The following is a 16,282-nucleotide window of genomic DNA, read 5'->3' as shown; positions in this document are numbered from 1 at the left end:
CTTGTGCAACAGAGTTGCTTTGTTGGTCTTCAGAGGTAAACCATCTGATGAAGCCAGCGACCATGGAGTAGGTGTTAGAGGATATTGAAGAACTTTTTGAAGATCAACACTGTGCTCTTGGGACAAAACAAGAAGCTGGCCAAATAAATTTCTTTGTGCCTTGATTTTGACCACGTTCATGTCTTTTTTCACTGTTACCACTTTCCTCAATGATGCAAATGTCTTGGTCTTGTTCCTTTCTAATGGCTTGTGAAATTCTACAGTCTTTTCCTTCAGTCTGTTTTCAACAAAACTTTCAAACAATCTTTTTCCTGTTTTTTCCACGGCTAGCAGGTCATCAGCAACATCCTCTTGCACTTTCATTCCTGAAGCTAGACTGACCAGACCATCTTCAACTTCAAAGGGATTGATAAATGCTGAAAATGCCTGGAGGCTCTTTTGCACTCGCTTTTCACTTTGTCTTTTTTCTGCAAGGCTCAATTCTTTGTGGGTGTCTATATCCATACAGTTGTTGTTGCTGATCATTCTTTGGGTTGCTGATACATATTCTGCTCGATTGTGTCTTGTTACACTCCAACGGTAATAGCTTGGAAGACTCTTGTTGAACCCAACAATACCTCCTTTTGTCTTTGCATGTTTGTTTATTGTTTGTTCAATGGTCATATCAACTGCTATTCTTCCAGCAGGCGTCCTTGATCTGGAGACACTAAATCCATTATCTTGTAACATTTCTTCTGCCCCTGGGTGGGAATGAATCAGGCTGGCTAGTGACACAAAATATACACTGAGATACTTGGAATAATTGTGGTGATTCATGGTAAAAAGCAGTGGGCACAGTTCTTTTAAACAAGATATATGAAGAAGAAAGTTGTTTGTCTTTGTAGCTCGCAGAAACTGGAGGAGAAGCCAAACTCTGTCCATGTATTGGATCCAGTATTGTGCAGTTTTTCCGTAGTTTCCTGAGCGGACACTCTCTTTGAAGGCTTCATACTGGGAAAATAACTCAGCATACACAGTTGACTGGAGAATTGTATTAGCTGTATGGTTTGAAATTCCTTCGGTGAATTCCTTTATGTAAGACATGAGGTCTTTACTGAGTTTTGAATCCGTGTCCTGCTCAAATTTTGCAAGCAGAAGCCTCTCTAGAGCCTCCAAAACAGACACATGCACTCGTATAGCCCTGTTGTAGTTCTTTCTACTCATAACCCTATCCATAGAACCATGTGCACATAGCCCTGCTTCAGTCACAATTTCTTCAAAACCAGATCCACTTTGGAGCTTTCCCAGGGCACCAAGATATGACATTATGGTGTGAAAGACACCCAGGTGAATAATGACTGTTTTGTAAAGCTGTGGGGTTTTGCCAGACAATATCGTAAGCTTTCTTTGCTACAGCAAGGTCAAATGTTACAAATGTATATGGCTGACCAAGCTCTTGTGTTGCCTCCAAAGATAGTTGTAGCACCTTCTGTACTGTAGCTGCTTCAGTTATGGGAGCATTGATGACAGGCATATATTCAACAATTGAAGGCATGTTGGTTTCATTTTCATTTTGGGGGTTTGGAGTTGTTGATGAAAGCCAACCTTTCCAGCCAGGGAAACGTTCTCTGTCTGGGTTATTGTATTTATTGCTATTTTACAGTCAGGGGGTCCATTGGACCCCAAAATTATGAAATAGGAATAATTACTGATGGTGTGAAATAGGGTTAAGTCTAAAAACCACAAAATTACGCTTACACCAAAGGATACACTTTCAGAAATATGTGTTATATGCCCATTAATCATGCCTGAATTGTGCTAGTACAAAATTCCTCTTGTTTATTTATCACTGAAAGGAAGCAAATACACTGTAATATATATTTTTTTTTCATATTATAGAGAAAATGGCTATCAAAGATTTAAAAACCCTATATAGCTTTGTAAAATATTTTATGATATGAGGCAAAAAATGAGAAATGACAATAAAATTCCACTATTTATTGCATTTGAAACAATTTTAGGGTGATAAACAATCATTTTATGCACAAAAATGAGTTCACGAAAAATTGCACCCGATGACCTTTCAAGGGCCATAACTCCCGTAAATGATACTTGAAAAAACTGTAACACCCGGATTAATTTGTGTTATATGTCCCTGAAGCATGCCTGAATTGTGCTAGTGCAAAATCCCTCTTGTTTATTCATCCTGAAGGGAAACAAGTACACTGTAATAGATTTTTTTTTCAAATTATAGAGAAAATGGCTATCAAAGATTTAAAAACGCTATATGGCTTTGTAAAATATTTTATGATATGAGGCAAAAAATGAGAAATTACAATAAAATTCCATTATTGATTGTATGTGAAACAATTTTAAGGTGATAAACAACCATTTTATGCACAAAAACGATTTCACAAAAAATTGCACCTAATGACCTTTCAAGGGCCGTAACTCTCGTAAATGACACTTGAAAAAAACGGTAACACCCGGATTAATACTCAAGATATATTGCTGTTTCAGAAAAACCATGTGGCGAAAACTCCCCCTAGGGGGGGAGGGTTTCGCCCACTGGCCCATGCACTAAATTTCTCCTTTGACACATGTAGGCTTGTTTATTCATTGAAAGGTCCGAATCAAACATGACACCAAGATTCCTTACTTTATTGGCAAAAGACACTTTGATGTCGTTTACTTCCAAAAACATTTGATCAAATTTATTAATTTTATTCTTATTTCCAAATATTAACACCTCAGTTTTGTCCGTATTCAATTGTAATTCATTTTTCCCATCCGTTCGCTCACTTAGCTTCGGCAAGAATTATGGATTTTATCACAGGTTTTATCTGGGTATTATACTACAAACCCATACCCAGCATTTTTAGTTCCTTTGTGGGCAGATCCATCTGTGTAAATATGTATTCAGTTGTCTGGGTATTCTTGTATTGTCTTCATTGCTAATGTTTGTATATCTGATTTGTTTTTATTTCTTGTTGTTTCTTCTATGAGGTTAGTCTTTTTTTTTTTTTTTGGAAGTTTTAGTTCGGCGTATGGGGTTTTTTGACTGATTAAAATAGATTTTTCTCTGTTTTCTGGGAGTCTGTGTCTTTCGTTCAAGTTGTTAACAATGTGTAGCAGTAGCAGGGATATTTGTTTTAATCTTGTTCTTGGTTTCCATTTTTATGCCAGAATTATGTTTGGATGGTTTTAATTTTTTCGTTTGTATCTTTCAACCATTTCAAGCACTGCTGGTTCTCTGCGCAGTCCAAGTGGTTCCACGTCAGTGTGTATTTCACGTGCTGCTGTGGGTGTCGATCTCAGGGCACCGGGGATGAAGCGAAGAGCTTGATTTTGAACTCTGTCCAAGGTTTTAAGTGTGTTTTTACTACCTACATTTTGGAGTCCATGACGGAACGCCCATAGCCTAAAAAGAGTTGTCTGAGCGTCTTTTTGTCAGCTCCCAATTAGTACTGGATAGTCGTTTTAGTAACTGGAGTCTCTTTGTGGCTTTGATTTTTACATTTTGAGTGTGTTTGTTCAAAGATAGTTGTCTGAATAACTATATGCCTAGATATGTGGGGTTTTCTTCTTTCGCGAGTCGATGGCCTTTGATGGATAGTGTTATTACTTTCTTGGAAACAGGATGGCTCTTAGTAAATATAGAGTAGACTGTTTTATTGCAATTTACTAACTTCCATTTATCACAGGTGTTTAAGCTTTCTAAATTTTCATTTAGTCTATTGGAGGCTATTGGAGGTGCTTCGTAGTATACCATATAACTAAATCGTCAGCATATAGGGCCTATTCTGTCTGTAGTACTTCTGGTAGATCATTTATGAAAATAAGAAAGAGGGTACAGCTGAGGCAGGATCCTTGTGGGAGACCTTCCTCTAATACTTATCTGTTCGACAGTCCATTTTTAATTTTTGTTTGGATTGTTCTGTTACTTAGAAATTGTTTTATCCAGAAGTGCTGTATTTATAGACCTATTGGCGATGCGGTCTGGTGCGAAGGGTCAATGCTCAAACTTGCAAAGATCATAAGGTGCAATAAGACCTTGAAGTTGTTCTCTCCATCTTAGAAAAAAAAGACAATTCCATGTCGCCCTAGGAGACACCACGAGCAAGGTTAGGAAACTGAGGAGTGGAGTCCTTCAGGGATCTGTTCTGGCGCCAATGTTGTTTAATGTCTCGACATGCCAAACACTTCCTCCCCGAGGCTGGGATAACAGGATTATTGAGCACTCATTACTCAAAGTAAAGTGTGGACCCGTCTCGAGTGCATAACCAGTGAGGACGTTACCATACTCAAATCCTACTTTGACAAATGGTAGCTGAAGATGAACACTTGCAGTGGCTGGCACATCCTTAAAACTGAACGTCTTCATTGGGACCAGCCTCTCCCATATGAGCTGAATCAGAAGTAATTGGGGATTACACTGGACTTTTTCGGGATCATCTCGAAGGAGTTGCCCAGCAGATAGAGAAACGTAACAGTCTTATGAAGAAGCTGGCAGGAACAAATTGGGGTGCTAACCAAGCGTTTTTGATGACTTCCACCTGGGTACTATGCTATTCCACCAGGGAGTATTGCGCTCCAGTGTGGGGTAGAAGCTAGAAAGTTGAGAAGGTATATGTAAAACTTGCAAGTCCATGAATATGGTGTCGGGAACGCTGGCAACAACGCCTAGAGAATGGAACCCGATAATAGTAACAGTAGCAATCCAGCCCTCGGATGTCCAGAGGGGGACGATTACAAACGACTGGCTTAATAAGATCAAAAAGAGAGGGAATACCCCTCTCAAGCGCATAATGTATGGTGTCCCTTTTTGTCTTTAGCCGAAATAAGTACCGACAGCTCTTGTACATAGCTTCTCTGTCTTTGGACAGATATACGAGATGGAAGTCGGGTTTGGTCCTTCGAGGGGGGGGAGGAGGTGGAGAGAGAGAAGTTGCCAGGCTTTTCCACCAGCGAGAGGAGACACTAGGTGGCACGCTCACTTCACCAGTGGGGACTTGCCACCTGTCCAACAAGTATTCGTTGTGGTCAAGAGCCCGAAACTGCAGAACATCTAGTTGAAAATCCCATCCACAATCTCCACAAAGTCATAGTCTCCACCTACATTCTAAGCCACGACCTACCGATCCAAGGGCCAGTGCATTTCCACTAGACCGTCAACTCACGCTATTTTCTATTTAGATTTTCATTACAATCTAATGCGTCGCATCAATGCAAACTGGTAGGTGGATTGATTTTTGAAAGGGGCGAGATGGCCAACTGGATTGCAACCCGGGTTCGAGTCCCATTTCAGCCTTTTCTCCCCCCCCCCCCCCCCCCACCCACCTCCCCCTTGAGCGAAAAACTTTTCCCCAATTGCAGCACTGCACTTTGCAGAGCCTGATGCCTAGGGCATCTCGATTTTTTTTCCTGAGAGAGACCAAAAAGAAAAGTTTTCCCGGAGTATAAATAAAGAAAAGTTTATTATTATTTTTTTTCTTCGGAAAACCATCATTGTGTATAAAGAAAAAAAAAGGAAACAAATAAAATATAAAATAAAAATCAACAACAACATAGTCTTGTCTTTTCATGTTTAATGAAAAATATTTATCTACATTAATGAGGAATTTTGGAGTCAATCTCATAATATGGCACAAACAAGGCAACTGTCATGATACAGTAAGGTGATCCAATAGACCACGTGGAATGTGCAAAGACATTTAATACAATGCACCTCGGATAAAGTGAACTTGAACCAACGATTAGATTTAACGAAGTTCATAACCATACACTTCGGCTACAGCAAAGAAATCAAAACAGTATGCCAAGTGGAGACAAAAACATGCATGAAAATAATCTTGTATCATTTTTCGGCACGAACTATGTGCATGGGGGACTGGACTGGAAGATCCTGGCTGGAGGGTTTATCACAGAACACGATTGAAATAGATTGCCCTTTTCGTATGGCTGTTTACTGCAATTTGTGATGTCTGTAGCTAAATGTGATGTACTGTTTTTTTCCACATTTATATGTTTATGTTAATGAATGATTATATTATAATATTGTTGCTACCTAATTAATAGGGAAGAAAAGTCATGACATCATACCCTCTACTCTTTTGACTCCCAAAACCAGTCCTTCGGAGTACTAATATTATTAATGAATAGGTTACATAAAGTGACATAACTATTTCAGTAGTAGGATGGATAGGCAGATTCTTAGGATTACGAGACGTAAAAGGGCGATGATGGACCATCTTTATTGACGACTGGCTTATATTTAGAGTAGAAAATAAGATATCATCACTCTGAAACCAGAGGATCAATTACACAAGGTATGTATCCAGTCCTCCGGAAGAGTGGTTTTACACCTCCAATGAACAGAAACAAATTTTTTGACATCACACTTTTCTTCCTTATTCTCATTCAGCTGTTATTTAGAACCTGGATGGGGAAGGGCTTTGGTTTTGTTATTGAGGTCTACTTCTGTTCTCTCTTTGATGTGGTGTCTGTCAAACTTACTTCTGCATCAGCGATAATATAACCCATATGTGTTAAAAGCGCTGTTAAACTCTTAAAGTCAAACAAACATACACGAACACACTACTTGACTTAATAGTTGTTAGTATCATATTAAATTCTTATTTATGTATTATGTCTAACTGACTGACTTCAAATCGCTTGTATGAATTATAGTACTTAGTAGTTATGATATCACAATAATTCTTTGGTGCTGATCTGTCTATTTTTTACGATTTCTATGTTATAATTGAATGAGTATGTTCTTCAATATGGTATGTAATTGAATTTAGAATTGTATCCAGTAAATGAGTGTGTATACTTTCAAACACTGTAATCCAAACAACTAATTGAAATTGCCTTTATGGACAATAAAGATCATATTCTTCTTCTTCTTCTTCTTCTTATTATTATTTTTATTATTATTATTATTATTGTCATGGTCTAAAATGAGTATTAAGAGCTACTCGACTATGCATAAAATAAAGATGTGAAGAATAAGGCCCCCCGAATTTACTAGGTACTTTTTTGCTTTAGGTCTCTTCCAACACAATTGAGGTTATATGAGAGACCGCTGAAACAAAAAAACAAGCAATCTAACAAAAATAGTACAAATGTAAATCAAAATCATAACCTAAAGATATCATAAGCTAAATTATAAATAACCAAGAACAAACAGGCAGAAGATTTACAGAAAAAAAAATATCCCCTGTCAAAAATACAATCACAAACCAAAGAAGAAGGATAAGCTAGTAAAGAGAAGAAGAAACGACATCACTATCGGATCGTACACCCATGCGAACATCATAGGTATATGATTCAAGGGTGATGCTCCCATCCAACCACCCGCTACTAGGTACTTTAAAATGAAGAACGAATAAAGATTTTTTAAGATGATATAAAAAGAAAGATGAAATTTAATTAAATGAGATGAATAATGGTGATTACAGTTATGAAGATATTACGTATCTTATGGTACTATAACATAATGTGGGTAGACTTGTGAGGTTCCACTTCCAGTTGAGAAGGGTTGTATTGTTCCTCTAACGGGCTCAGGCTTGATCCTTTCTCGACAGTGATCAAACTGGCAAAGGCAAAAGCTCCTGCGTCTTGATGGTGGAAATCAAAATTAATCAAATATTCCACAAAGTCCCGAAAGATAAAAATCTTTAAATATATATATATAATGTGAGGAATGGAGTGGCTGGCTGTCTGGGCATAGATTGTAGAGAGAAGTGAGTGAAGTAGATTAGACCTATCAGCTTTTATAATAAGTGGCTACGGAACAGAAGGTAGAACGAAAAGAATTCACTCACTTGAAATTAATTCAAGAGAAGGCTATTAAAGGAAAGATGATCTAATATTAGAAGGTAACGTTTTTCTAAGCCTAACAAAATATAACTGGAGTGAGATGAATTCAGTTACTAAAATAAAACTTTAATAAAATAAATTGAATAATCTTTACTGTGACAATTATTATTATTATTATTATTATTATTATTATTATTATTATTATTATTATTATTATTATTATTATTATTATTATTATTATTATTATTATTATTATTATCATCATTATAGGATTCTTTTACGGTTTAAGATTTATTAAATGAGTTTGTTTTTTTCCGCACCAAATAACTCACAAGCTTGCAAGTGAGTTATGCACAATGAAAAAATAAAACGAATTAAATAAATCCAAAGCCATGAAAGAATACCTTTATTCTACCCCTAATATTCTTAGATATTTAGGAGCCAATAAGTTGTAAAATGCTTCACTTTGCAATGAATTCAAGTTATCTACAGTGATCATTTTAGAAAATATTTGGTCCATCATCAAGACATGTTGGAGAGCCGCTTCAAAGAAATTACCTATTTATCGTCACACTAATTGGTACTGAGCAGTACCGAAGAGGCTATCAATTAAACAAATTCATTAATGATCAATCTTCAAGTACTTTCACTTTCAAACTTTCAGTTGAAATCTAATGGGTCCTAACACTATTTTACCTTTATAAATTGATATATTGATTAAGGTTTCTCTGATTGCATACAATAATAGTAGTAGCGTATGACTACACCTTGAAATTGATTTCGTCAACCCAGCTTCTAAAGTCTCCCTCCGCCCTAAGGACGGTTTCGTAGCCACCTTCAAGTTTAGTGACTGGACAGTGGAGGACGATGTGATCGCTGGTCTCTGGGGCTGCCTGACATTTCTGGCAGGTATCACTGTTTCCAAGTTTCCATCTGCACATATGTGATGCAGTTCTGCCATGTCCAGTTAAGAGGCGATTTGAGGAAATCCAATATTTCCTGGCGTTATTGAATGCAGGCATTCTTTTGGTTGGATCTTTAATGCTGTTTCCTCCTCTTGGTGTTTCCCTGTTCCACATTTCTCTCCAGTTTTCCTCAGCACTGAAGTCTGCCATTTTTGTTAGATTTGAGGAATCTGGTAAATCTTTTTATAAAATGTTATCATATGTAAAAGTCATTGAAAGTCGTCAAATACCATCTGTCCTTTTATGACACTATTTCATCTTTTAGCCTCGTCTCATTACTCCGCAATAACAGTCTGTATAGTTTCATTTTAGAAATTTCAATAGTCAGTTTCTGAAATAAAAATAAAGATAACAAGTACAATCCTATCTTCACTTTTCTCAGTATCGACAAGTATCGATTATGCATCTAAAGTATCAAGTACTTTCTAAATCAATGAGTGGTGATATCAATTAACGGACATCCTTACTTCCATTTATGATTGTTTACAATTGATAATTTATTCTAATTTCAGAATTGTGAACTAACAATGGAATTCAAGATACATTTAAGGTACAGATGTTTGATTTTGAACCTTGAAATGTGTGTTGTAAATTTGTTGAGATTGTGATAGAGTTAGATTGTGTTGTTGGAGATAATTCCGCTGTGTTTTTGCCAAATGAGAGATTTGACTTTTCTTCGACTGCACTGCAAAAATGGCAATTTGACCCCCCAAAAAGCATTAGATCTGTATTCACACGCATCAAAAGATTATTTTACATGGCCAATCAAAGTCTTGTCATCCTATATTTAAGCCATTAAAACGAGCAAAATATTCTACAATCGTTGAATAAATTTTTAATACCGCATAACGGGTTCACATCATTATTCAACTATTACATTTTCACCAAGAAATTATTGGGTTTTCCAATTGGAGGGGTGGAATCATATAATCATTATTAACTCAGTGAGCTTTAATTCACATCGGCATTGGTAAAGCACTTTAAACTGAAATACACTAACAATCAGGGCATTGGAGTAGAGATAAGGGCATTTAATGTGTGTGGGTTTATGACAAACAGTGTTGTGACACAGTGCTTGCCAGCATCACTTACCATCACATCGCATTGCCATTATTTTGTCTCTATGTGACTGTAAGCGCGTGGTAGGTTGGTTGCATATGTGTATCATTTCAAAAGAAGATGAACTGTGGAGTATGAAGAAGAATGGGACCTAGGTTATAACGAACATTTACCTCCAGTCTCGTTGAAGTCTTTATAATCGGGGTGCACTGTAATAATGGTGATTGTTGCAGATGTATCTTACCACCTTGCATGCGATAGAACAAAACAATTGCTTATTAATCAGAGAAGATACTTAAGATCAATCAAATCAACTTGTCACTTGTGAGTTTGGTTTGTTTGTTGCTTTAGGTCTCTTCCAACACAATTGAGGTTATATGAGAGACCGCTGAAACAAAAAAACAAGCAATCTAACAAAAATAGTACAAATGTCAATCAAAAGCATAACCTAAAGATATCATAAGCTAAATTATAAATAACCAAGAACAAACAGGCAGAGGATTTACAGGAAAAAAATATCCCCTGTCAAAAATACAATCACAAACCAAAGAAGCAGGATAGGCTAGTAAAGAGAAGAAGAAACGACATCACTATCGGATCGTACACCCATGCGAACATCATAGGTATATGATTCAAGGGTGATGCTCCCATCCAACCACCCGCCTTGTGAGTTTGAAAATATTTATAAATTTCATCATCTAATCACAGAACATCATTGTTCAATAATTTTTTATCGTTAAGAACAAAAAAAAAGATAAAATAAACACATGCCTATCTCAATGTGCTAAGAATTGCTAATATTTTGATTATCTTTAATGCTGCCAACTTGAACTTCTGACACAATAAGAAAATATAATCTCATGAAACGACAGCAAAACGAAACAACTTTTTACATACCTCAGTATTTAAAATGTCATTGTCAAAAATTCATACAATTTTAAAACAGCAGCCAAATACAAAAATAAAATACGGTAGTAGATGAGTTCTCCACTTAAAATATTCCTTTTAATGATGTTTACAACTGATGAACCAGCTTTAATACAATTTCTCGTTTGTCGATGTTTGAATTCACTGAGCTGAGAGAGTCAATTTCAGTGTCCGAATTTATGGGATATAGTCACCTATGACAACTCCGACACAGTGAATTACAATTCTGACACTGCACCTTGTTGTGACAATTGAGACACCGCTTGTGACAAATCTTGCATGCTCTTTGGGGCATTAAAAACTCAGCAATTAGCATTGGTTCCTGTTAGATCTTTATACAGACCAAGCAGATAGTGGATAATAGGTAAAAGGGCTTCAAAAAAGAATATTAATAATAATTTGTTTGCTATTGTTTTACTCATTTTTGTTCAATTATATTTTTACAGTCCTCAGTTTCTGGCAATTTAGTATTCACCTGGACTAACCTAATTACCTAAAAGAAAGACACTTAACAATCAAACTCAGGAAACAATGGGGTACCGACAGCTCAGTTAGTACAACACTGCTTCTTGCACAAAGAAACCAGTATTGATTTCTGTTATGGTCGAGATTTTTTTCTCTGACTCCCCTCTCTAACCAGCAGTGATTGGATAACTGAGCTATTAGCTCTAGTAGAAAGTGCTTTGCTATACACAAGCATCCAATCAAAAGGACGGCAAGCAAGTGTCCATTTATTGGTAGAGAAATCAGTAAACTCTGCCTTCATGGTCTTTATTGTTGGACTACATTTTTATGAAATTTAGAACATTTTGGATAACATTCTAATAACATAAGCAGATTATTTGCAAAGTATCGATTACTTTCTTCTGAAATAAATATTTCCAAATTAATTAGTATTGTATAGTTCAGAGAATACAATTATTAACTTTTTTATAAGTAATTTTTTTTGTTAAACAGTAAAACAAGACAAATTGAAATATGGTCATCCTAGTCTTTTAGTAAACCTATCAGAGAGGGCGAAGTGGTCAGTATGGCTCTGCCTTCATCACAATATCGTAGACCTAGCCTTTAGGGAAGTCAAGCTAGGGCATAGGTTAGCCTATATAGAACAAAATATTTTTTAAAATTGCGACAGCCTAAATTATAACAATCCGGTGTCTGAATTGTCGCAAGTGATGATTTGGATTTGGTGGCCAACGTTTTCAAGATTTGTTTTAATAAATCAATCAATAAAAGAGACATAGATAAACTTACTTTCTGGCTCTATACGATTGAAACATATTCAAAAATAAAATGAGAAAAATCGTTTTCAATATTACAAAATTATCTTACTACTTCAATTGCAAGTTGCTTTGAATTTGAGAGAAGTGTATGGGAGCACTCATAACCAATCTTCCTAGTAGACTCAATTTTAAGAAATGATCTATTTGACTGGATAGCAGAGACAAGGTTTTAAATTGACTTAAATTTATCATGCATTTATTTCTGGCTGTGTTAAATTTGAACCCTGCTCTATGTATTAATTCCCATTACATTTAGTCAATCACATAAATTTTGAGTGCGTTAGGATGTCGGAAATGTCACCTCATATAAGAACTGTCATCATTATCAAAATCTCCATCAATATCAGTATGTTTTATTTAGAATATATTTCCATAAAATCTTTACATTTCTCCTGACCAATTGATAATCGAAACACATATATATATGCACACACAGACATTTAAAATATAAAAACATACTTTAAGTGAAATTCAAACAAAGAAAATGGAATTCAGATAATATCAACACTGGGTAATCTGATATATCATGTATTTCTTTCAAAAATGAAAATTTAGATAAATAAGAAGTAATGAGAAATTATTAGTCATCAATTAAAACTCTTTTGGTAATTTTTATGAAGAATTCCGAAGCAAGGCAGCAACATCATCTCTTCCAATGGCAATAAGACTTTCTTCAAGAGTTGCCAAGTTTCCTTTTTGGGACTGTGGACATTTTGAAGAGAGAAAAAAATGATGATAACAAAGCACAATATGACGAAAGTATACAAAACCTGCCGTGTCATTTTATAATCGTTCTGAAAAATTGTGAATTCTCCTCATTCAATGAAGATGTTAAGGGTAGGGTAGAATCGGGTAACTTTGCAGACAGGAAAATTTGCCGCGACCCTCCACCCCCAAGAAATAATGCTTGGTAAACATTTATCCTTTCACCCCTCACGTTGGGATAGTCCATATTCAAAAGACAAGATATGAATGTATGTATTGCTTCAGTTTGCAGGAAACAAATGAGAAATCTTTAGGAGTTATAGCAAATCAAAATGACATGTAGTAATCAAGATGTTATGACATCCTTGACTATTTGATAGTAATGGCAACCCTACACTAAAGTTCCCTGAGTTTGTGCATTTGAATATGAAGGTTCTGATCACAAAATCAATGCGGTATTCACTTTGTGGCCATCCATATCCTTTTTATTATCATTTTCAGAGTATAATATCATCAGAAAAATATTTCTAAAATATTTAAGACATTATTTCAAAAGTATATACTTTCAGGTAAATTCACCAGTACTTTCGGGTAAATTTGCAGCACATCACTATCATCGTACAATAATTATTCCAAAGACGATCTTTTGTGTGCAGTAGACGCTGTGCGTAAGCACTGAAATCTAACTAAGTTATGAAAAGAAATAAGGAATATGTAAGTGGGTATAATAACCAGAAATCAGTCGAGATGGGCAGCAGGCTATGATTTGTGACTGGCAGTGTAATGTGTCACCAGGAAGGTACTTTACATACATCATCACACTCAATTCAAGTGGCAAAAAATATTTGTCAATAGACAGTATCGGATAATGTCGAGAGATTGGAGGACAAAAACAGTTTTAAAAATGGAAATTGTTCCTCATATTGTCTTGTAGGGAGAATAACTCAGTACATAATCTTGCGACGAAGTTACCCACCGGTGGCAGCGAAGTTACCCGACGTGTGGCGAATGTACCCGACAACAGTGGCATTTTAAAAAAAGGATTCTTGTGAATAAAATACAATATAAATCTATGTTAAAATTTCATGAAAATATAATTAATTGGTCAGGTAAACCTATTGTCAGTGTTAAGGGTGTAACTGAGACAGAAACTGGTGAATGGCTTCATAGGTCTTATGGCTTGAAAGGTCCTTTTTCAGATAATATAATGACAACCATTGAATCTTAGGCCAATTCAAAAAATGGAAATTCAATACTAACCTCATAATACTCTAGGAGGAATGTTGTAGGACTATTGCCTGCTTGACTAATTTCCTCCAATTTTGATGACAAATTTGCATTATTCAGTTTGACAGCTAAAGCAACCACATCATTCTGTTTAGAGTCAAGTAGCCTGGACAATTCAATACGACTTGTTAAGCTTAAGGACCGTAAATCTGAAAGAAAATGACACTGTACTTCTTAAACAAAAATAACTGACCAAATATAATATACATTTAGATTTTGATAAGTATATTACAAATACAAAATAGTTGAATAATATACTAAAAAAAAAAAAAAAAAAGAACCAAAAATCTAACAAAGAAACAAAACAATAGTAATAAAGTCTACTCCGGATAATCGCAACTTTCGGTTAATCGCAACATTTCCCAGGAAACGGAATTAATTCTATATAAAAGTCACTGGTTAATTGCAACAAACTTCAGTTAATCGCAACAAATTTTCGACCTCAAAAAGTGGCAAATTCAAGAAATCAATCAAACAAAATCTCATGATTAAATTTTATCATGGGTGATATCATGATAGGTTGAATAATCGAGAGTGGGTTGGGGTTTAATGTTACAGTAGTGTCCCACCATCCTATTAGAGATAAAAGAGGTCGTGTTTGTGAGGTCATGTGTGACCATTAAATAGGAGGCAAGGGGGATGGGCAAGGTCTTAGACAACACTAGACAATGACAGCGATATCCTTCGTTTTGGGATTGACAACTGTGCATTGTGATCAATGGTTTGGTTAAAGCTTATCATCTCTCATCACAGCTACTCTCTGTGACTTTTACAATTGATGAGAACAAAAGAATGAAAGTTAATCCAATCTGAATAAGATGTCAGCTTGCATCAAAGCTGCTTTTGCTTGTCACAATCTATACAGGGCTGCCATATGGTTTTTGTTTCAATAAAATTGCTCAGACTAAGAACAATATTTAAAACAACTGGTTTGAGTTTACCATATATGTGCAAAATATGGCAACCGTGGACGGGAAACTAAACTTCGGTTAATTCAATTTTGGTTAATCGCAAAATTTTCGCTGATCCCAAGGTGTTGTGATTATCCGGAGTAGACTGTACTAAGAATAAGTGAAAGTCCTGCTTCCAATTCAATAATTTTTTATCATTTCATCAAAGTTGAGTTAAGTTACCAATGGGAAACCCCTTGAATCCTTCTCCCTCAGTGGTCCACAGGATCACTGGTCATAAGCTAAACAAAATGGCAGCCTACGCTGCACAGTTTTATTTTGACATAATGTTGCAAGAAATTCAAATATCTTTCTTAATTACAATGATAATTTGATTAGATATTTGACTAATGAATAAATTTACAAATCAGATCAGGTCGATAATTGTATTGAGTTGTCAAAAGTGAGGAGATTGTGGTGCGGCTGTGTGGTATGACACTCGCTTTCGGATTGGAAGGTCCTGGGTTCGGGCCTCGTTCAGCACATAGTTGAGTCCTTGGAAAGGACACATTCTCTCACAGTGCTCAGGTGTAAAATGAGTTCCTGGCCATAAACAGCGTTGTCTCTGTCCGAAAAAATTGCAACGTCGCCTAACAGTCATCATGTCTCGTTCTACATGAGTTACGGTGTTGCTGTTGGTCAGGGACCCTTTGGTAAGCACTTTGAGCAAGATTAGTGGATATTGCACTCTATAAAAACTCAAGTTATTTTTTTTGTGTGGGTATGACCATTAGCTTGATTCGGGATAAAAGTGTTAACCAGGATGGGATGATGGAATGTGGAGAATAAAAGAAAAAGTTAATGGATAGGCAGATAGAGATATAGTGACAGGAGGATGAGATAAGATGAAAAGAGTGATTGTGAAATAAAAAAGAGAATGACGGAACAGGAAGGACGAAGAAAGAACGAGTGGTGGAGGAGAAGGGAAGAGAGAAAAAGAGAGAGAGAGAGAGAGAGAGAGAGAGAGAGAGAGAGAGAGAGAGAGAAGAGAAGAGAGAGAGAGAGAGAGAGAGAGAGAGAGAGAGAGAGAGAGAGAGAGAGAGAGAGAAGACGAATAAAAGAAAAAGAGTTAATGGATAAGACAGATAAATGGAGCAATGGGAGGACGAGGTAAAATAAAAAGATTGATCATGAAATAAAAAAGCATGATGGAACAGGGAGAAGGTAGATAGGCAGAGATAGAGAATGAGAGATGGGGGAGGAAGGAAGGAAAGAGAGAGTGAGGGAGGGAGAGAGAGAGAGAGAGAGAGAGAGAGAGAGAGAGAGAGAGAGAGAGAGAGAGATAAAGAGGGTATGAGGATGA

At 36.1% G+C, this 16,282-nt stretch overlaps 1 protein-coding gene across 2 annotated transcripts in view; it reads right to left on the bottom strand.

Moving 5' to 3' along the window:
* Positions 1-10,491: 10,491 nt before the first annotated feature.
* Positions 10,492-16,282, bottom strand: part of LOC144972629 (nuclear factor NF-kappa-B p105 subunit-like) — a 105,805-nt gene continuing 100,014 nt past the window's right edge. For both annotated transcript variants that reach the window (XM_078914084.1, XM_078914085.1), the window contains exons 19-20: positions 14,003-14,178; positions 10,492-12,739 (exon numbers count right to left, since the gene is read on the bottom strand). In XM_078914084.1, coding sequence (XP_078770210.1) covers positions 12,650-12,739; positions 14,003-14,178 — 266 coding nt within the window. In that variant the 3' untranslated portion in view covers positions 10,492-12,649. The remainder of the gene's footprint in view (positions 12,740-14,002; positions 14,179-16,282) is intronic.

This window comes from Berghia stephanieae, chromosome 5 (genome assembly GCF_034508935.2).
Source record: "Berghia stephanieae isolate SIO BIC M18660-M18661 chromosome 5, UCSD_Bste_1.3, whole genome shotgun sequence".
NCBI lineage: Eukaryota > Metazoa > Mollusca > Gastropoda > Nudibranchia > Aeolidiidae > Berghia > Berghia stephanieae.
Note: the sequence above shows the minus strand (reverse complement) of the source record. Positions and strands in the feature narration are given on the sequence as shown.